Below are 24,298 nucleotides of genomic sequence, written 5' to 3' on the forward strand. Positions count from 1 at the left end.
AGATGCTTCCTATTGTCTATGTAGTAAAAGGGAGACATAAAGAACAATGGCAGGAGAAGTATTCACTATATTGGTCCTTCAAATTGCAGATAAGAAAGTAAACTTAAAAATTAAACTCTTTGCATATTTTCCCTCATGCCATCTACTCCTTTGCTTTCCTGTTGTAGACTGGGCAAAAGTTGGATTTAATGTAAATTTTTTTTTTTTTTTGGTCTGGCAGGACTTCTGATATAAGTCTTAAGAAACAAGCAAAAACAAAATGTCCACCAAGATGTGTCTACTACCACCTTGGGGCTTATTTGTAGCCCTTGTGCTCCTATCTCTCTGGAAGACAAAGCCCAGCTAAGACAGTGGAGCAAAAGCTGAGGGTAAGTTTTGTTCCCACATCACCATTTCTTACCCCCATCTCTGTGTTTAAGGCCTGCAACTTGCTCCCTGGGGCAGAGTCAGTGGGCAGGAGACAGCCAAAGGCACCTTCTCTGGTGATCCATCCTATAGAATGCTCTCAGGGCTCTCATCTGCATCTCCCTTCCCTTTGAAATTAAGGCAAGTCCACTTCCTCTCAGTGCCTGCTAGGCCACGTGGAAACCACAACATAGCTTGAAAATACTTTTTTGAAATACAGGTTTCTGTTTCAGTGTCACTGAAAGCAATAAAAAATATGTCCTCGGTTAAGTCTGATGCTTAATCGTGTTTTTTTTTTTTTTTCCAGCACCCAAATGACAAAGTTAATTCTAAGCAAACATAGTTACTAGTATATTAATTTTTCATTAATATGCTGAAAGATCTGTTCTCTGTCATTGTTACAAGAGAAATTCTTGTGTCATTGTAAGTGTGCTTGGCTACATATCCTCCTGAGGGATGCCTAATGGAGTGAAAACATGCCCACAAAGCAAATTCACAGGACATAAACTTCAATAATCCATAATCCTTTAGAAAGGATTTATATTCAGTTGCACAGAACAGCAAGTGAAAGAATTTGAAAGACAATACAACTACAAGGGAAGGTAAGGGGAAAGGAGAACTATATTTTTGTAAATGAGTCCCAGCCTAGAGTATTTTCAAAAATATTTTAATGTAATATGTCAGTATTGCTGCAAGTATAGTTTTCAAAACTTTGCTTTATACCTTTGTCAAACCAATGGTTAAGAACATTATACTGCTATAGCTTCAATGATATGTGATGACTTTAAAATTTCTGTATATGGGTATAGTCATTTTTCCATTCAATTATTATTTATAGCTGTTGCCTCTATTTCCACTAAACTAGAGTCTGTTTGATTTGTATTTGGTGAAGCATTTAGCCTTTTTACTATAATGTTAATTTAAAATATGTTACTTCAAAAACTAAAGAAAGGAATGGAGGGACTATCACTGTATTCTGAGAACTGCATCTATAAACTATACTGAGTCTGGTAAAAACTAATTTTTTAAAAAATGTAATAAGCCACTTAACTTTCAAAGGTCTTATCACTCATTTTCATATATTGTTAAGGATTTTAGTTTTAGAATTAAATTATTGAGTATTAGTAGTGTTTTAATTTGAAGAGTTGTACTATGTGTGTACTTTTATATCTATCTGATTGCACTGGGTTATGTAAATGTTGGTATATTGTGTATGGACATATATGTTTTTCATGTGTGTAAGTGTGCTATTTAGTCTACCACAGGGACTCCTGCACTCTTTACATACAGCCTTTGATTGTTTATAATCTTGATATATATAATCTTAAAACCAACACCCTTATCTGGGTCCAAGAAATGAAGCCATTTAACCAGCATTTAAAGCTGAGAGCCTGGCATCATTTTTCTATGGTCCCACATGAACTATGTTGTCATGGAAAACTCGAGCTGTGATTATTTTCAAATATGAAGACAGAGTAATTTATAGTTCTATAAGAAGTTCTGAAATTTTATAAATTAAGTGCTTCACCATATTCTTGTGAGGCACATTGTGCTCTAAGATTATTTTAGAATTGTTGGATGGCCACCCCCAATCGGATTAACACTACTCTTCTTACAGACCATGACTATCAAATGGTAGGCCACAGAAGCTGTGTGTGCGTGTTTTGCCTCTGCCTTAATTTTTCCCTTAGGCAGGCTGGAATGTTGAAGTGATGAGTCAGTGCCAATTTTAAACAAGTCTACCCAGAACACATATATTTCATGAATCCTTGTGATTTCATTGGCATACTTTCAAAAATGTTGTTTTAATTCCTTCTGCCAACATTCCTTGTTCTTTTAATTCAAAATCTTGAACTGAAGCTTCTTGAAAAATAATTCTAAATATTTGGGATTTAGAACTAGGTATTGTAAAATCATGAAAGCTGTTAAGAGGGCATTTTAAAGAATTCTTGGAAGAGTTTCTAATTTTAACATAGTTGTTACAATTTATCCTTTACTGGTCATTTTCAGGGTGATATTATTTCAGAGATTGCTGAATTAAAATAGCATCTATCTCCCCCACTGCTGCCGTTTCATCACTATGGACTTGGCACTCAGTTCTTTCAAAAGAAGGTTTTACTCTATAGTTATAGCTGCCTTAAATAGAAACACTGTAAAACACTATTATTTTCATACAACACAAAAATTACTAATTCTGGCCTCCAAAATTACTGATGCAGGGGAACTGGTTCGATAGATCATCTCTAGGACCAAAAGTTAGCTATGATGTCCCATTTGCTGATGACTATATTATATTATACCAAATCCCACAGATAAATTTCACCACAGCAATGTAATATACATTATGTTGGGCATTTCATTGAAAAGAATGAGTGAGCATGGAAGCAGAAAAGTTAGAAAATGTAGACACTGCAGGAGTCCTAGGTTGAAATTAGAAAACGCAATCAAGTAAACACTCAAATTTTACATTACAAAGACTAATTTCGAAAATGAAATCCACTGGTCTTTTTAAAATCCCTAACACTAGAAATAGATTTTTCTCATCAGATGGAAAATGAACTATTTATAGCAATGCAGAATATGATGATAAGCACTGAAGAAATGGTTTTCCCCTCCTTTCAGAAACTCAGTGGAATGGGAAGATCAGAGTGTTTACAGATAAGATGCCTAACACAATGATCCTTGTCTAGCTTACTCATAGGCACTCAGAATAGTACTATCAAGTGTTGGCTTCTCCTTCATCAAAGACATAGTTGAGCTTTATGACAGTGCTGATAAAATCACCGAGTTCTACAAAGTCGGCAGTGACAATATTGATGCCACTCTCTCCTGGCTTCTGTGTGCGGACCCACTGCATCATGGCAGGAAGAGCTCTGAGGAAAGGAAAAAAAAAGGAGGTCACACAAGGTAAGGTAGTATTTTTCATGCTCTAAAATTGGCTCTGTAGCTTATTTTTACAAATGTCGCAATGTAGGCAGAGATGGAGTAAAAAGGCCAGACAGGCAACAGTGCATTATTAGTTGTTGAGGAAACTGCATGCTGTTGATTCACTACACTGAACCCCTTATTGCTAGAGGTCTCGGATACTTTACTAGTTTATAGTGAGGTATCTCTAGTAATAAAACATCCTTGCCCTTGTGTTCTGCTTTGGCATGGTGTGTTCACAAACTCTACAAAGCAATGGATGGTGAGGTCAGAGATGGATACTACCACTTTGTAATCACTTAGTATAAATACACTATTTTCAATAAATATGCCAAGATATTATAAAAGATCATTATTTGGTAGTAGGCAGCAGAATAAAGAATAAAATTATAACATAGTATGATCAGAGCTCATTCCCTCAATCATGTGTACTGAGCACCTATTAAGTTCCAGTTACCATTGTAAGCATTTGGATCAAAACAGAAAATATCTGTTCTTACAGAGCTTACAGTCTTATAAGAAGAGACAGATGATAATCCTAGATATATTATACAGTTTTGTAGGAAGAAAAATGTGATATAAAAATGGAGCAATGAAAGTAGGATTAGGAGATGGCAGGAGCGAGGAAAGTTGTAGGTCACACCTTTGATAAGGGGACATTGTACAAAGGCTTAAAGAAATAAGGAGATAGACATGTAGTTATCTAGGGAGAAAATCCCAACTATTGCTTTATCCCTAAAGCTTAGACTTATCAATGTCCAAGAGAGGAGAAAGTGGTAAGAGGAGATAGGGGCATATTTGTGAGCACTGTGGGCCATTGTGAGGGTTTTGAGATGTATTCAGTAAAACGTGGGGACTTTTGAAGATGAGTGTTGTGATCTGGCTTTCACTATTATTATAGGAAATCATAGAGGAGAGTCACCTAACTTACCTGGAAAGTCAGGGAAGAACATTCAGAAGGATTTTGAGGGATGATGGAGTGCATTTTCAGGTAGAGGAAATATCATTTCTGATGCATTGTCAATAATGCAATCAGAGGACAGAGATGCAGGTGATATTAAAAATGATGTGTATTGTCTTCTAACAACACATTGGAGCCAACCCTACTGTAGCAAGGTAGTTTCCACATAAAGGGACAAATAAACTGCAGCCAGCAAAATGTTACTGAATTAAAGAAAAAGGGGGGGATATATATGAACATCAAATTCCTGGGTGACATGGATCAAAACATGTAGAGGAAGAAAGGGAGAGAGAATGATGAGTTTAAGGACACCTTGAAAGTTACTGGCAAGAGAACAAGCCACTATTTGGTAGAGGGTCTTAACCAGGGGGATTACATGACTAGATTTGAGAGTTAGTTTGCCTTCTGCACAGATACACGAATGGGAGACTAAAAAGTACAGGCAGGAATAACAGGTGGCTGTTGGAGTAATTTGGTGAGATGCAACAGTAACTTGAACTGCAGAACAGCCATAAATGTATGTGAAAGGGACTAAAGAGATAAAATGACATCAGATGTGGGATGGAAAGAAAAAAAAAAAAAGGGCCACAAGTGATGCTTAGGTGTCTGGCAAATGGACATTGATAACTAATATTGGAAATAGAAATTCTTTCCAGTAGAGGTGATAATTTTGGTCTCAGACATTGATTATAAGGTGACTTTGGGATATTTGAGTGTATCTAAACAAACTCAACCCATTCAGGCAAAACTGGACTTGGACTATACTAATCCTGTGAGTAATATCTTAAATATTTTGATCCATATATTTTTAGAAAACTTTTGTTTAATATAAATTTCAAAAGCACAACTTTTGGATTACAGTGGTTTTTCCCCCATAACCACCCTCCCACCTGCAAACCATCCCATTCTTCATTAAGATCCATTTTTAATTATCTTTATATACATAATATCAACTTAGTATATACTAAGCAAAGATTTCAACAGGTGCACCCACACACATAAAGTATAAAGCACTATTTGAAGACTAGTTTTACCATTATAAAATACATTAAGGACAGAGATCCTACGTCGGGAGTAAGTGCAGAGAGGCTCCTGTTGTTGATTTAACAATTGACACTCTTATTTATGATGTCAGTAATCACCCGAGGCTCTTGCCATGAGCTGCTAAAGCTATGGAAGCCTCTTCAGTTCACAGACTCTGATCTTATTTAGACAAGGTCATAGTCAAAGTGGAAGTTCTCTTCTCCCTCAGAGAAAGGTACCTCCATCTTTAATGGCCCCTCCTTTCCACTGGGATCTCACTCACAGGGATCTTTCATTTAGGTCCTTTTTTTGCCACAGTGTCTTGGCTTTATGCTTGAGAAACTCTCATGGGCTTTTCAGCCAGATCGGAATGCCTTAAGGGCTGATTCTGAGGCCAGAGTGCTGTTTAGGGAATTTGCCATTCTATGAGTCTGCTGTGTATCCCGCTTCCCATGTTGGGTCATTTTCTCTCCTTTTTATCATTTATTATTAGTGGAAACTGGTCTTTTTTATGTGATCCCTTTGACACTTAATCCTATCTTTATGATCAATTATGAACTGAAACTGATTGATCCATATTTTACAGTATTTATATTTTCCTTTTAGAGACAGATAGAGAAAGGTCTTTTTGCTTATAAAAGAGGGTAATATGAATTTTAAAGGCCCAATGCCTTCAGAAAACAGACTGCCAGGAGAAATAGGAGGTCTTCATAGCAATAGTTTCAGGAGAGGATTCTGTCTTAAAATGATGAGTGTGGGTTCAGGGAGCTCAGACACAAGTCTATTTAAACTTATTAGAATGGCAGGGGCTGTGGTGATGTGTATGCAGCCACTCATGCATATACTCTTCTGGATTTGCAAGAACAGATGAAACAGTTCTGTCATCAATACAGCATCAGCTTTGCATTTTAGAAAAGGCAGACACTGTCTGGAAAGAGTATCACAACCAATGCCTTTCCCGAGAAGAATGTGTCTACAAACGTACTTATCTTGAGAAGTGGAGTAGATAAGAGTGATGTGGCATCCAGCATTGACACTGGATTAACCTTAACTGAGTAACTTGCTCACCAGATCGGTCAGGTTCCTGAGCAACCAAATTCCCATCTTAGAACCATAATGGTCATAGAAAGTATCTGGGGAGCTGCTTCCGAGATGAAAATCCCTGGGCCAGAATTAAGAACAGCTAATTATTATCCCCATAGAGAGAGGTTAGGAAAGCACAAGTGGGCTCTTTTTTGTATCTCTATAAAATAGACCACTTTGAAGTTTGTTTTGGAATTACTTAAAGTCCTTAGATGAAGTATGAGTATTACATTTAAAATATCATTCCTCTGAGTCATGGGAATATTTCTATTTTCTGTTTAGACATAACATTACTGAAGTCAACATGCTACATAAAGCAAAATAAGAACTAAAACTAAGTTGAATTTCAAATACTCAACATACCAATTAAAACTAGAAAATGCTATTGAACATTTAGAGTAGCATTTCCTTAATCACCCCCAAAGAGCCTTTTTTAACCACTTGCCTTCCTTCTCCATGAAATTTTAATGCTGCACATAGATTGTATATCTATTTATATATACTCATATGTTCTTACATGGTTTGCATATCTGTGATTCATATACACAAATAATACAATTTTTATTTGCTCACTAAAGAACCAAGTTTTTCTCTCTTAAGGGAAATATTGCCACTGAGTGTATGATTTACAGCTAATTGTCAAGTTCTCAATTATACTTAGTGTTGGAAAATAATTAGAAGAAATCAAAAAGTCTGCTCTAATAGAAATAAAATAGCTCCAATGTCAAAGTTTTTATGGTGTAGGACAGTTTTTATTCTGTTTGGGGCTTCTATAGCAAAATATCAACAAAACAAATTTGTCACAGTTTTGGATGCTAGTGAGCCCAAGATCGGGGTGCGTGCATAGATGCTACCTTTTTCTCACTGTGCCCTCATGTGGTCAAAGTGCAAACAGCTCCCTCTGGCTGTTTATGAGGCACCAGTATCGCAGAGGCCTCTACCCTTATGATATAATCATCTCCCCCAAAGTCTCACCACTTAATACCTCATGTTGGTATATGGTTAGGATTTCTACATATGAATTTTGATGAGATACAAACTGCTTGAATGTTTTATTTATTTATTTGACAGAGTTAGAGATACACCTCAAACGGCCGCCACAGCTGGTGCTGCACCGATCCAAAGCCAGGTGCTTCCTCCTGGTCTCCCATGCGGGTGCAGGGGCCCAAGCACTTGGGTCATCCTCCACTACCTTCTCGGGCCACAGCAGAGAGCTGAACTGGAAGAAGAGCAACCGGGACTAGAACCCAGTGCCCATATGGGATGCCGGTGCCACCCCTTGAATGTTTGTTTTAAATCATACATCCAAGATGACTTGAGCAGTGTGCTGGTTGTAACTCCCCAGAGCCATCCCAGTTTCCTCATCTTTATTGGAGAAATCTTGACACTGTCTTGCCCCGATCTCTTTTTCTGCTTTTTCTACACTAAAGGTAGAAGTTTCTCTCAGAAGCCTCTGAATATTGGCATTCTTGTATTAGAACAACTGTAAGGTCTTCTTTCATCTACACTATCCACCCATGTAGGGTAGATGAGTTCCTTCGTTGCTGCCACAAAGCAGCTGCCAAACACTCCTCCTCAGCTTTATTACTTTTTACTTGCTGAAATGCTTGCATTTCTCCTCCAGACACACTATAGTTTCATGTCTGTGTGTTTTTGGGCCTTTATTCTACATGAACTATCATTCCTTCTTCAGCTAAATTCTGCCTACCCTTCCATATTTCACTCAGTCATTATCTCAATTCCCCATCCGAATCTGGGTGGATAACCCTGTTCTTTAATCATAATTCTGAGAGTGAACACAGTATTGATTATCCATGCCTATTTCTATCAGTGTCTTCAGCCTTTTTAAAATCAGATCATAGTTATCAGTATATCCTCTGTATCTACCATAATCTCTGGAAATCAACACATTTGTTGAATGTTGAACAAGAAAACCTGGGCTCAGATGGCTCAGCCTAAAAAGCAAAATAGATAAATCAATCATGACAATACAAAAAGGCATGATACACGTGGGCATAGAATTCTCTGGGAGTGTAGTAGATAAAATAATTCACTTTACTTGGAAGAAATGAAGGAAGAGTTGGGCCAGCACCATAGCTCACTTGGTTAATCCTGTGCCTGCGGGGCTGGTATCCCATACAGGAGCCGGATTCTAGTCCTGGTTGCTCCTCTTCCAGTCCAGCTCTCTGCTGTAGCCCGGGAAAGCAATGGAGGATGGCCCAAGTGCTTGGGCCCCTGCACCTGATGGGAGACCAGGAGGGGGCACTTGGCTCCTGGCTTCGGATCAGCGCAGCGTCGGCCGTAGCAGCCATTTTGGGGATGAACCAAAAGAAGGAAGACCTTTCTCTCTGTCTCTCCCACTGTCTAACTCTGTCAAATAAATAAACTCTTCCTTCTTTTTTTTATTTAAGGAACACTTCACAAAACAGGACACTGGCCACGACTAGATGCTCTTTAGATGGAGAAGGAGTGCATTCCAAATGAGTTAAGAAAAGATGTCACAAGGCAAGGGAACAGCATTCACAAGAGCAAAGATGATGCAATTATGGAAGGAAAGATGAGAAAAGAGAATGGGGTTATAGAAAGATTGGAGTTGGGGCAGGAACGGTGTTTTGGCCAAATTGTTAAAGGCCTCTTTTATATATGGTGGAATTGTGCTTCAGCCTATAAGCAATTGAAAGTTTGCCACTAGCTCATAGGGCAGAGAATAGACCCCTTGCATCCTGTGACTGTGAGAGTTCCAGATAGGCCATCCTTCCGTGAAGGGTGTAGTGTGGAAGCTCAGAGCTCCCTGAATGCTGGAGATGGACTTTCAGGGGGGCTTGGCAGTCACACTATGGAGCATATTAGTGCTCTGTGTGCCTGAGTAGGGAGTGATTCATGGCCACTATGAGCTCATTCTAGGCTCCGCTGGTTCTCCATTGTCCAGAGAAGGGCTGAGACTGCATCATATAGTGACAATTTCCCCACTCCTACTGACAATAGAGGAGATCAGCCATGTCCAGCTCAGGTGTCACTGTGGAATCTTCCTCCTCTCCCCATACATCGTGGCTAGGCTTCTTGGTCTCACTCAGCACACGTCACTGGACTAATGCATTGCCCCAGAGGCTTCAGATAGGTAGCTAACCCTATCCTTGATACCTTGCTCCCACCCTGGGAGATTTAGGTAATGACCCTACTGTATGCTAATAATCAGTGCTAATTCCCTCAAACCCACAGGAATCTACCCAGTGGACAAATGGAATTACAGCCTGAATTTCACCTCTCCAGACCCATACCTGCACGTGAAAAGTCTCCTGTATGGTGTGTAGCCACCCTGTAGGATCTGAGCAGGGTTCAGTTCCCATCCCCCAGTACTGTGACTACAGCTATTGGTGTTGGAAGCCCCGGCAAGAGTTGTATTCTCTTAGTGATACCTGAAGAAGGGCACATATACAACACATGATCCTAGAGCCACAGCTATTGGTGCCACAAGCCCCAGCATCACTCAGGTTTGCCAGTGGGACAAGAGGAAAGACCCACTTGGGTTCCCCAGCACCACACACAAGGCCCCAGATATCACAATCCCTAGTGTAACTGACACCAAACTTAGGAAGCCCACATTCACTTCAAAGTCATACTTCTACCCTACAATCTGCAGATCTGACTAGACATAGCTGACATTGATTAAGGCAAAAGAAATCACTCAGAGGTTGCACTTCTGGTTTCATTTAGAACCAAAGTCAAAGCAATGAGACACATGACACTGTTCATTCCTTCTATGCCATAAATTTTTTCTTACACAGCCTACTCCATTACAAAGTTACAAAGAAGCAACTGTTAAATCAGATGTGAAAATGCTAATATAGGGGCACAGGAAACATGAAGAAGCAAGGTAGTGTGACACCTCAAAAGAACACAATACTTCTCCAGAATTAGATCCTGATCTGAAGGAAATTATGAAATGTCTGAAATAGAGTTCAATATAATTATTCTAAGGAAAGAGAATATAGACAGCTTAAAGAAATGAGGAAACCAATCAGTGACGTGAATGAAAATTTCATTAAGGAGACAGAAATCATTAAGAAGAACCAAACAAATTTTGGAAACAAAATCTTCTATCAGTGAAATAAAAAGTATGTGTAAGAGTTTTAACAGCAGAATAGACCAAGAGGAGGAAAGAATTTATGATCTGGAGGACAAGAGTTTTGAAATAACCTAATCAGACATGAGAAAGTAATTTAAAAGAATGAAGAAAGTCTATATGAAATATGGGATACTATTAAATGGGCAAATAAATTATAGAGGTTCCTGAAGGAAAGAAGGCACTGAGAACCTTTTAAATGAAATAGTTAAAAATTTCCCAGGTCTTTAAAGAGGCATGGACAGTTCATTAATAGGCAGCTCAAAGGACCCCAAGCAGATTCAGCCAAGAAAGAGTGTCAAACTGTCAAAGGTTAAGGGGAGAATAAAGACAGAGAAAACTGTCAAGTTATGTATAAAGGAAAACAAATTAAACTAATATCAGACTTGTCAAAAGAATCCATACAGGCCAGAAAAGAGTAGAATAAAGTATCCAATTTCTTTAAAGAGATAACTTCCAGCCAAGAATATTACATCCTGTGAGGCTATCCTTTAGAAGTGAAGGAGAAACAAAGTATTTCCCAGCTATGCAAAAACAGAATTCACCACCACCAGCCTTACAAGAAATTCTGATAGAGGTCCAACATTAGAAGTAAACATCATGATAACATATGACACAACCAAATTCCTTAACATAGCAGGGTAATCAGTCACCAATCAATAAAATGACAGTTCTTAGTTCTTATATATCAGAATTAACCTTGGATGTAAGAGAATTAAATGCCCCAAGATTTAGATTGGATATATGGATAAAAAACCGAGATGCTACTACATGCTTCATAAAAGAAACTCACTTCACAAATAAAGATACACACAGACTGAATGTGAATGGGTGGGAAAAGATAAGCCAAAAGACAAACAAGCAAATGGAAACCAGAAATGAGTAGGAGCAGCTCTCCTTATATCAGATAAAATAGATGTTAGATCAAAACATGTAAAAGAGATAAAGACATTATATGTTGATAAAAGGATCCATTCAGCAGGAAGATAGAACAAATATATACACTCAACACAAGACCACCCAGCTGTGTATCGAATACTATTAGACCTAAAGGGAGAGATAGACTCCAATACAATAATAGTGGAGGACTTCAACACTTCATTCACATTGATGGACAGATCATTCAGGCAGAAAATCAATCAGCAGGCACATTAGAGTTGAACAATACTATTGAGCAAGTGGATCTAACAGACATTTACAGGACATTTCACTCAATCGCTACAGAATACACATTTTTCTCATTAGCTCATGGTACATTTTCTAGGATAAACCATATATGAAGCCTCAAAGCCAGTGTGAATAACTTATTTATTTTTATTTATTTTCTTAATTTGACAGGCAGAGTGAGACAGAGAGACAGAGAGAAAGGTCTTCCTTCCATTGGTTTACCCCTCAAATGGCTGCTATGGCTGGTACGCTGTGCCAATCTGAAGCCAGGAGCCAGGTGCTTCCTCCTGGTTACCCATGCAGGTGCAGGGGCCCAAGCACCTGGGCCATCCTCCACTGCCTTCCTGGGCCACAGCAGAGAGCTGGACTGGAAGAGGAGCAACAGGGACTAGAACCCGGCACCCACATGGGATGCTGGCATCACAGGCGGAGAATTAACCAGGTGAGCCGCAGCACTGGTCCCTGAGTAACTTTTAAAAGAGTAATTATACCATACAATTATTCAAACAATAAAGGAAAAAAACTTGAAATCAACAAAAATGACAATGCAACATTCACAAAGAGATGGAAATGAAACAACATGCTACTGAATGGCCAATGGGTCATTGAAGAAATTAAAATGGAAATCAGCAACTTCCTTGAACAAATGAGAAGGAAAACAAACTTCATCAAATCCTGTGATATACAGCAAAAAACAGTAGGAAGTGGGAATATTATACAATTAAGTGTTTACATAAAAAAGTCCCAAATTAATGATGTGATGATGCATCTGGAAGACTTTAAGAAAAGAAGAAACACTTGAACAAAATCAGGAAGCAAGAAATAATTATTTAAAAAAAGTAAAAGCTGATTTTTCAGATAAGCAAAATAGACAAACCTTTAGTCAGACTAACAATGAGAAAAATCTCAAAATTAGAGATGAAAAGTGAGACATCAGAGTCAACACACTGAAATACAAAGAATAATAAGAAACTGAAAAACTCTATGCTAAAAAATGGAAAACCTTGAAGAAATGGATAAACCCTTGGATGTATAGAACCTACCAAGATTAAATCAAGGAGATGTGGACAATTTAAACAGTCCCATAACAACAAGGAGGAAGCAGTAATTAAAATCTTCCGTTTGGGATACGTCCAGTACCAGATGACTTTATTACTAAATTCTATGAAATAATTAAAGAGCAACTAACTTCAGTACTTTTCAAACTATTCCAAAGTATCACACAGGATGGAACTCTGCAAAACTCTTCTTATAAGGTCAGAATCACTCTGATACCAAAACCAAAAAACACATACAAAACAAAAACTATAGCTCTGTACCCTTGATGAGCATAGATGTAAAAATTCTAAACAGGGGGCTGGCACTATGGTATAGTATGCTAAGCCTCCGCCTGCAGTGCCAGGATCCAATATGGGCGTTGGTTTGTGTCCCAGCTGCTCTTCTTCTGATTCAGCTCTCTGCTATGGCCTGGTAAAGCAGTAGAAGATGGCCTAAGTGGTTGGGCCCCTAAACCCATGTGGGAGACCCAGAATAAGCTCCTGATTCCTGGCTGTGGATCAGCCTAGCTCTGGCCTTTGCTGCCATTTGGGGAGTCAACCAGCGATGGAAGACCATTCTCTGTTTCTAACTGTCTTTGTAACTCTACGTCTCAAATAAATAAAAAAAAAATCTTTAAAAAATTCTAAACAAAATACTAGCAAACCACATCAAAAAGATCATATACCATGATTAGCTGAGATTTGTCCCAGAAATGCAAGGGTGACTTGGCACTCACAAATCAATAAATGTAATAAATCACATCAACACGTTGAGGAAGAAAAACCATATGGTCATCTCAATAGATGTGGAGAAAGCATTTGATAAGATCCCACATATATTCATGATTAAAAAAAAAATCCACAGGGTATGACATCATGGCTCAGTGGGTTAATCTATTACCTGCAATGCCAGCATCCCATTTGGGTGCCAATTTGAGTCCTGGCTGCTCTACTTCTGATCCAGTTTCCTGCTGATGCTTCTAGGAGGGCAATGGAAAATGACCCAAGTGTTTGGCCCCATGTACCCATCTGGGAGACCTGGTTGAAGCTCCTGGCTTCAGTCTGATCCAGTCCTGGCTGTTGCGGTTATTTGGGAAGTCTACTAGTGGATGGAAGATTTGTCTCTCTCTCTGTAACTCTACCTTTCAAATAAATAGCGAAATCTTAAAAAAAAATTCCACAAAGTAGGTATAGAAGAAACATACCTCAAAATTATTAAGGGTATATCATCCAAAATTAGCCCAAATCATACTGAGTGGGGCAAAGCTGAAAACATTTCCTCTCAGATCTGGAACAAGACACAGATGTTCACTTTCACCACTCCTATTAAATATTGTATGGAAGTATTAACAAGAGCAATTAGGGAGGAGGAAGAAACAAAGGATGTCCAAATATCCAGGTTCACATGTGGCACGATGAGTATATGGAAAAACCGAAACACCCCACCAAAACATTGTTAGAATTGATAAGCCAATCCTGTAAAGCTACAGGTTACAAAATAAACATGCCAAAAGCAGAAGCTTTTTAAAGAAAAGATTTATTTGGAAGGCAGAGGCAGAGAGGTAGAAGGAGAGAGAGAGAGAGAGAGAGAGAGAGATCATCCATCTACTGGTTCACTTCCCAAATGACCACAATGGCCAGATATGGGCCTGGCCAAAGCCAGGAGCAAGATGCATCTTCTGTGTCTCCCATGTGGGTGTACGGGTCCATGGACTTGGGCCATCTTCTGCCGCTTTCCGAGGCACATTAGCAGGGGCCTGGTAGTCAGGACTCCTACCAGTGCCTTGCTGCAGGTGCCAGCTTTACCCATTATGCCACGATGCTGGCCCCAAGAGCAGCTTTTATATATGCCAATCATGAACTCCCAGCATGGGAAATCAAGAAAGGAATCTCATTCAAAATAGACACAAAAAAATAACTTAGGAACAAATTAGACAAAAGAAGTGAAAAACTTCTACAATGTAAAACATGATGAAATCATAAAGGACATGAAAACGCAGTTATTACTTGTTCATTGACTGGAAGAATTAGTGTAATTAAAATATATGTATTACCTAAAGCAATCTACAGATTCAGTGCAATACCTATCAAAATACAAATGATATTTTTTGTAGAATTAGAGAAAATAATCCTAAAATCCATATGGAATCACAAAAGACATAAAAATAGCCAAAGGGATCTTGAGCAAAAACAAAATATTCAAGCTCGAGGCATGACAATGCCCGACTTCAAAGAATACTAAGAAACTATAATAAGAGATCCAAGATGGCTAAGTAGGGAAAAGACACCCTGATTCTGACAACAGGAAGACAACGGAGAGAAACTGCACTCCCAGAGGACAGTTGGAAAGAAGAGACTGCAGTGGGGCAGTGGGGATATTACAATCATGCAGTAGTGACCAGGAAGTTGGTGGTAACTCCCTGGTGGCTGGAGGACTCTATCAGCTTGGAGCAAGGCACCCAGCAGGTAGGAGACACCATCTTAATAAGGTGAGTACAGGCTGCTAGGGCCCAGATATTATTTAAGGAATGAATTTGTGATCCCTACTGACTGACTCAGGCCTGAAGGGTTGGCAGGGGTGGATAGGTGGGGGAGGCAGGGTAGTCAGTTTTATATTTAGAAATGTATTGTGTAGAAGGGATGTTTTCATAATTTTCAGCAATTATGCATTTTTCATGAATGCTTTTCTATTGCTGCTTGCAAATATGCATTTCCAAAATTGAAATGTAGGTATTGGACAGTGTGTACCAGTTTAAACAAAAAGATTACTCTAAAACACAGAGAAGCAAATATAATATATATATATATATATATATATATATATATATATATATATAATTTGACAGTCAGAGTGGATAGTGAGAGAGAGAGACAGAGAGAAAGGTCTTCCTTTTTGCCATTGGTTCACCCTCCAATGGCCGCTGCGGCCGGCGCATCTCGCTGATCCGAAGCCAGGAGCCAGGTGCTTCTCCTGGTCTCCCATGAGGGTGCAGGGCCCAAGGACTTGGGCCATCCTCCACTGCCTTCCTGGGCCATAGCAGAGAGCTGGCCTGGAAGAGGGGCAACTGGGATAGAATCCGGCGCCCCAACCGGGACTAGAACCTGGTGTGCCAGCGCCGCAAGGCAGAGGATTAGCCTGTTAAGCCACGGCGCCAGCCGAGAAGCAAATATATTATTTAAAGAAATCCATATACAACATGGATGAAAGATGCTCCTTGGAGATAGTTAGTGAAGGGAATTCAAAATGAAGTTTTAGCGCTAAAGAATTCAATAGGTCATATAGAAAATACAGTGGAAAGCCTTATCAAAATACTTGGTGAGGCAGAACAAAGACTATCTGGGCTGGAAAACAAATCCTTGGAAATATTTCAGTAAGCCAAAAAATGTAGAAAAAAACCATACATAATTTTTGAGATGTATGAAATACTATCAAATGAGTTATCAAACATGTCTTAGGAGTTCCTGAAGGTATGGGAAGAATGAATGGATTAGAAAGCCAATACAGAGAAACTTAGGGACATCCAACTATAGGAAGCACACAGAACTAATGGCCTTGTCTAGAAAGTTTAATGTGTTGTTAAGATCTTTTCAACAGTGAAACAAAGATTCTAAAATGTGCACAAGAGAAGTGCCAGGTTACCTTCAGAGGATCTCCAATTATACTGACAGCTGATGTCTTATCAGCAACCCTGCAGGCTAGGAGAGAATGGAGACAGAGTCCAAGTCTGAAAAGAAGGAAATTGTCAACCCAGAATACTATACCCACCAAAGCTCTGTTATTAATAAAGTTGAAAGAAAGACCTTCCAGAACAAACAGAAATGGAATTTTTGACCACCTGTCAAACCTTACAAATGATACTTAAGGTTGTGTAACACACATAAACAGAGCTATGAAAGAATATGAAGGCAGAAAATCTCCCAGTAAAACTACAAAGGGCATCCAAAACAAACAACAGGAATATTTATGGGAAAATGACAATTAATTCTCCAATTAAAAGATACAGACTGGCTGAATGGATAAAAAAAAAACAAGACCCGTCTATTTGCTGCCTACAAGAAACACACCTCACAAAGTTACACGCAGATAGAAAGAAAAATGAGAAGGAATAGCCAATAACACAAGAACCATTAAAAGAGACAAAGAAGGGCATTATGTAATGATTAAGAGATCAATTCAACAGGAAGATGTGACTATAGTAAATGTATATGCACCCAATGCTAAACAGCTACATAAAACAAATGTTAATGGATGTAAATGGAGACAAAAGCAAAATACAATAATGATGGGGGACTTGAACACCCCGTTTTTATCAATGGACAGATCAACTGAGCAACAAGAACAAAGAAACAAATGTACTAAGACCTCAATTAATAAAATCTGAGATGAAACAGGAGGTGTTACAAAGGATACCACAGAAATAAAAAGAACCATCAGGAATGACTACAAACAACTATGTACCAACAAACAGGAAAATCTAGAAGAAATGCACAGATTTCTGAATATTTCCCATCTATCAAAACTGAGTTATGAAGACACAGAAAACCAAAATAGGCCAACAACTTAGAGATTTCATCAGTAATACAGATCCTCACAACAACTATATTGTTATTCACTATAGTTTTTGAAGTTTTATCCAGAGCCATTAGGCAAGAAAAAGAAACCAAAGGGATACAAATTGTAAAGGAAGAAGTCAAATAATCTCTTTTTGCAGATGAAATGATCCTATATATAGGAGAACCAAAAGACTCTAGGACAGGACAATTGGAACACATGAGAGTCTGATAAAGTTTTAGGATATAAAATAAACACACAAAGACCTGTGTATACCTTTGCATACACTCAGAATGCTATGGCTGAGAAAGAACTTGTTCAGTACCATTCACAATAGCTTCAAAAAACTGAAATACCTTGAAATAAAAGAGGTTATGGAGGATCTCTACAATGAAACTTACAAAACATTAAATAGAAGAAAAATTATCTTTCATGTCCATCGATTGGAAGAATATCAATATGTCCATAACACCCAAAGTAATTTACAGATACAATGTGATCCTGATCAAAATACCAATGACATTATTCTCAGATCTTAAAAAAATGATGCTAAAATTCACATAGAAAAGAGACCCTGAATAGCCAAGGTGATCTTAGACAACAGAAACATAGCCAGAGGCATCATCTTGAGTGAAATAAGCCAGACTAAGAAAGACAAATAACTCATGTTATGCCTCATATGTAGGAACTAATTTTTTTTAATTGTATATAAGCATTGCTGCAAATAGAATTTTGTCAAAGTTTATTGTATATCTTTCTCAAATCAATAGTTAGGAGGGATATACTATTACAGTTTTGATTATCTGTAGTTATTTTAAAATTTACTCTATGTGAGCAAAATGGATATCTTGTTACTTGATTACAGTATATATAGCCTTTGCCCTTATTCCTGCTGAACTACCCACTTTTAAAATATTTATTTATTTATTTGAAAGGGAGGGAGAGATGGAGGGTGGGAAAGAGAGAGAGAGAGAAAGAGAAAGAAAGGAAGTAAGTCTTTCATCTGCTGGTTCATTCCCCAAATGGCTGCAACAGCCAGGGCTGGGCCAAGCTGAAGGCAGGAGCTTCATCAAGTTTTCCCTTTTGAGTGCAGGAGCCCAAGGACTTGGGCTACCTTCTGCTGATTTCCCAGGTGAATTAGCAGGGAGTTGAACTGGAAATGTAATAGCTGGGACTTGGTGTCCTCATGGGATTCTGTTGTCACAGGCAACAACTTAACTTGTATGCCACAATGCTGACCCCTAAATTACCATCATTTTGGTTTTTACTTGCTGAATTCTTTACTTAGTGGAGTACTAAGCCATTTATAATGTAAATTAAAAATGTGTTACCTCAAAATTAAAAAAGAAAGTAAGGGAGAGTGGTGGAGGGAGGTCAAGAGGGCAAGCAGTATGATTATAAGAATTGTATCTGGGAACTACAATGAATCTGTTCTCTTTGTTCTAATATCACATCAATAATAATAATTGATGAGAATTGTGTTGTAGCCATTATCATGCATTTGTTGTGATGCTGAGAATCTTATGCATTAAATTACTTTTTCTGGGGCTGGCACCATGGCGCAGTAGGTTAATCCTCTGCCCGCAGCACCAGCATCCCATATGGGTGCCAGTTCTTGTCCCAGCTGCCCCTCTTCTAGTCTGGCTCTCTGCTGTGGCACGGGAAAGCAGTAGAGGATGGCCTGGGTCCTTGGGCCTCTGTACCCACGTGGGAGACCTGGAGGAAGCTCCTGGTTCCTAGCTTTGGATCGGCACAGTTCCAGCTGTTGCCTCCATTTGGGGAGTGAACCAATGGAAGGAAGACTTAACTCTCTGTCTCTCCTTCTCACTGTCTGTAACTCTAACTCTCAAAATAAATAAAATCTTTAAAAAATATAAATCACTTTTTTAAAAAAGTAAAACATAAAGAAAAAATCTAAAATGTGCAAGAGAGATATGCAGATTACATTAAAAGAATATCCAATTAAATGGACAGCAAATTTTTCAACAGAAATTCTATAGCCCAGGAGAGAATAGAAAGACACAGTCCAATTCCTAAATTAAAAAAAAAAAAAAAACTGCCAACCCAGATTACTTTACCCAGCAAATCTCTTACTTATACATGAAGGTGAAATAAAGACCTTCCAAGACAAGCAAAAATTGAAGGGATTTGCCACCAGCCAGCCAGCCTTACATATGATGCTTAAGGACGTACTAATACAGAAACAGGGAAAGATAACCAGTATCATCAAAAGATGTGAAATCAACAATCATCCTAGTACAAGAACAGAAAGGAATCAGTACAGAAAATAGGAATATTTATGGAAAAATTTTCAGAGCAAAGTCATTACTTATCAATATAATCTTAAATGTAAATGGACTAGACTCTCTAGGAAACAGATTGACCTAATGGATTAAGAAACAAGACCCTTCTATGTGCTGCCTAAGAAACACTTCACCAATAAAGATGCACACATACTGAAAATGAAAGGATGAAAAAAACATTCCATGCAAATGGAAATAAAAAATGAGGAGTAGCAATATTTGTATCAGACAAAATAAACCATGACAAAAACTGGTAAAAGATAAAGAATGTAATAATATAAAAAATTTAATGGCTCAATTCAACAGGAATATGTAACTATAGTAAATGTATATGCACCCAAGTGCTAGGGCACCTGGCTATTTTAAACAAATGTTAATGGATCTAAAAGAAGATATAAACTCCTATACAATAGTAATAGGAGACTTCAACACAGCAGTTTTATCAATGGACATATCAATGAGACAAAAACATTAACAAAGAAACAACAGAGCTAATATACACTGTCGACCAGATGATTCTAATTGATATCTAAAGAACATTTCATCCAAAATCTGTAAAATATATTCTTTTCATCAATACATGGAACATTCTCTAGGATAGACCACATTTGGCCATAAAAGAAGTATGAACACATTTGAAATCATACCATGTATCTTTTTCTGACCAAAATGGAATGATGCTGGAAATGAACAATATGAGAAAGTCAAGAAAATATAGAAAGACATGGATACTGAACAACATGCTCCTGAATAAACAGTGGGTCATAGAAGAAACCAAAAATCCTTGATGAAATGAAAATGACAACACAACATATCAAAACTTATGGGAAACAAGCAAAGCAATGTTTAGGAAAGTTTATAGCAATAGTGTCTGCATGAAAATTTGGAAAGGTATTAAATAACCTAACAATGAATCTCAAGGATTTAGAAGAACAAGAAGAATCAAAATCCCAAATTAGTAGAAGGAAAGAAATAATAAAAATTAAGTAAATAAATGCAACAAAAAGAAACTATGCAAAAGATCAGTGAAGAGCTTGTATTTTGAAAAAATAAAAAGGGATAAACCATTGACCCAACCAAATATAGAGAAAATCCAAGTTAATAAAATCAGGGATGAAAAATGAAGTGTTAGAATTACTACCATAGAAATATAAAAAATCATCAGGAAGTAGCACAAATAGCTATATTCCAACACATTAGAATATCTAAAATATACAGAAAGATTTCTGGAGACATACAATTTACCAATGTGGCGGCATGATGACATTCCATGAAGACCAATAACCAAGGCTGATTGAATCAGTAACAAAAAATCCGGCACTGGATGGATTCTCTGCTGAATTCTATGAAGAGTTTGAAGAATAACTAAAATCAATCCTTCTTAAACTATTCAAAACAACTGAAACTCTTTTTCTTCAAGACCAGCATAACCTTAAATCCAAAATCAGAAGAAGATGCAACAAAGGAACTATAGGCCAAAATCCTTGATAAACACAGATACAAAACTCAACAAAATGCTCATTAACAGAATCCAACAATGTCTCAAAAAGTTTATCAATCCAGACCAAGTGATACTATCCCAGGGATGGGTTGGTGATTCAACATATGCAAATCAATAAACATGATACCAAAATGAAGAATAAAGACCATATGATTATGTCAACTGATGCAGAGAAAGCATTTGATAAAATACATCATCCTTTCATAATTAAAAAAGAACTTTAATAAGTTGAGTACAGGAGGAATGTACCTCAACACAATCATGATTATTTAACAAATCCATAGTCAACATCATACTGAATGGGCAAAAGCTGGAAGCATTTTCACTAAGATATAGAACCAAACAAGGATGCCCACTCTCATCATTATTATTCGATATAGTTTTGGAAATTTTAGCCAGAGACATTAGGCAAGAAAAAAATAAAAAATATAAATTGGAAAGGGAAGAAGTCAGTTACCTCTGCTTGCAGATGACCTGAACCTATAGGGGAAACAAAGACTCGGCTAACAGACTATTGGAACTCATAAGAGAATTCGACAAAGTTGTCCAATACCAAACACACAAACAGCAACAGCATTTGTATACACAAATAATATTCTGACTGAGAAAGAACTTCCCATTCAAAATATCTATAAGCAATATAATTAACTTGAGATAAACTTAACAGAAGAAATGAAAATTTAAAACATTAAGAGAATAAATTGAAGATGACACAGAAAATTGGAAAGTCTTCCATATTTATGGATTGGAAGAATTAATATCATCAAAACATTCCTAGTACTCAAAGCAATGTACAGATTCAGTGAAATCAACATCAAACTACCAAGGAAATTCTCAAATCTACAAAAAACAATTCAAAAATTCATATGGAAACACCAGAGACCCTGAATAATCAAAACAATAATAAAAAAGCTGAGGTATCACAATGCAGGATTTCAAGACATACAATAGGGCTCTTATAATCAAAACAGCCTAGTGCTGGCACAAAAATAAATATGTGGGCATATGGAACATAACAGAAACCCCAGAAATTAATTCATGAATCTACAACCAACTAATCTTTGATAAATAAGCTATAAATCATTCCCTAGAGAACAGACAGTCTCTCCAACAAATGGTGCTGGGAAAATTGGATTTCCACAGGCAGAAGTGGAAACAAGATTCCTACTTTACACTCTATATAAAAACTCACATTGGATCAAGGATCAAACTTAAGAGCTGAAACTATCAAATTACTAGAAGCAAACATTAGAGAAAAAACAAGACATTGGCATAGGCAAAAACCTCTTAGATAAGACCCCAGAAACACACATAATAAAAGCAAAAATAGACAAAGAGATTGCATCAATCTAAAAAGCTTTTGCACAGCATAGCCAAGAGAAAAGTGAAGTGGCAACTGACAAAATGGGAGAAAATACTCACAAACCATGAATCTAATAGAGGGTTAATGTCCAGATTATATAAAGAGCTCAAGAAAGTCAACAACAGCAAAATGAACAATCCTCTTAGGAAATAGTTTAAGGATATGACCTGGCATTTTTCAAATGATGAAATACAAATGGCTAACAGACAAATGAAAAGATGCTCAGGATCACTAGCTATCAAGCAATGCAAATAAAAACCATAGTGAAGTATCACCTCACTCCAGTTTCCATGACTATCATCCAAAAATCACAAATATCACAAATGCTGGTGAGGATGTGGGGGAAAGGGTACCGTAATACACTGGTGATGGGATGTAAACTGGCACATTATTATGGAAGACAGTGTGGAGATGCCTCAGAAAACTAAAAATAGATTAACTATATGACCCAGCCATTCCAATCCCAGGAATGTACCTAAAGGAGATGAAATCAGCATATGAAAGAGAAAACTGTACCCCTGTGTTTATAGCAGCTCAGTTTACAATAACTAAGATATGAAATCATCCCAGATGTCCAACAGCTGATGAATAAAGAAAATGTGGTACATATACATGAGGGAATTCTACTCATACATAAAAAGGCCAACTCACCCATCATTCAGGAGAAAGCTTAAATGTCACTATTTCAAAATGTTGTAGCTGAAATTGGATTTACACGTTTCATCAATGTCTGTTTCCGTAACTACACTACAAGGTATTTGAGGATTGGATTGTCTATTTTCTCACTGCTGTATTCTCAATGTGTACACAGTGCCTGACACAGACTAAGCACTCAGTACTTGTTGAATAAATGAAATGTCTTATTTGTAAAAACAAAAGATTTAGAGATAAATGTTTGACATAGCAATTATGATGACACTTGGGATACCTACACAACATATTTAAGTACCTAGGTTCAAGTCCCTCCTCTGCTTCTGATTCCAGTTCCTGTTACTGAACATCATATGAGGCAGCAGGTAATAGTTCAAGTACTTGGGTCCCTGTCACCACCGTAGGAGAAGCTAGACTCAGTTCCCAGCTGCTCTTTCCTACCTAAATCAGTCCTGGCTGCTGCAGGCATTTGGGAAGTGACTCAGTGGTTGGGAGATCTCTCTCTGTCCCACTTTTTTTTGTCTATTCCTCTGCCTTTGAAATAAATAATTTAAAAAGGAATTATAGGGGCCAGTGCTGTGGCATAGCAGATAAAGCCACCACCTGCAGTGCCAGCATCCCATATGGGTACCTGTTTGAGTCCTGGCTGCTCCACTTCCAATCCAGCTCTCTGCTATGGCCTGGGAGAGGAGTGGAAGATGGCCCAAGTCCTTGGACCATGTACCCACGTGGGAGACCTGGAAGAAGCTCCTGGCTCCTGATCGGTGCAGCTCCAGCCGTTGCAGCCATTGGGGAGTGAACCAACAGAAGGAAGACTTTTCTCTCTGCCTCTCTTCCCTGTGTAACTCTGACTTTAAAATAAATAAATCTTTTAAAAAAGGAATTATAGAAAAATAAGGTTTGTTTTTAGAATAGAAATGTATACAATAACATTATTCATGAAAATGCTTCTCAGTTGTCTTCACTATGGCTGCTATCACAGATTGTAGTTTGTGAGGTCATTGCTATCTGAATAAAAGTTTTTTTTTTTTAATTAATTTGAAGCAGTTTAAAGTTTCTGTACTTAGAAGGACCTAACTGAAATTTTAAAATTGGGCAATTTGTAAAGTGCTTTCCTTGCATTGTACTTTTAGTATAAAATGATTCTGCATTAGTGATAGCATTAATCATTACTATCTTTATGAGAATAAAGTTCATTTGCATC

At 37.7% G+C, this 24,298-nt stretch overlaps 1 protein-coding gene across 1 annotated transcript in view; it reads right to left on the reverse strand.

The window, feature by feature from the left end:
• Positions 1-3,124: 3,124 nt before the first annotated feature.
• The window catches only part of PLCXD3 (phosphatidylinositol specific phospholipase C X domain containing 3), a 201,225-nt gene continuing 180,051 nt past the window's right edge, over positions 3,125-24,298 (reverse strand). The window contains exon 3 of the mRNA XM_062212460.1: positions 3,125-3,278. Within this exon, the coding sequence (XP_062068444.1) occupies positions 3,125-3,278 (154 nt within the window). The remainder of the gene's footprint in view (positions 3,279-24,298) is intronic.

This window comes from Lepus europaeus, chromosome 15, assembly GCF_033115175.1.
Source record: "Lepus europaeus isolate LE1 chromosome 15, mLepTim1.pri, whole genome shotgun sequence".
Taxonomy (NCBI): domain Eukaryota; kingdom Metazoa; phylum Chordata; class Mammalia; order Lagomorpha; family Leporidae; genus Lepus; species Lepus europaeus.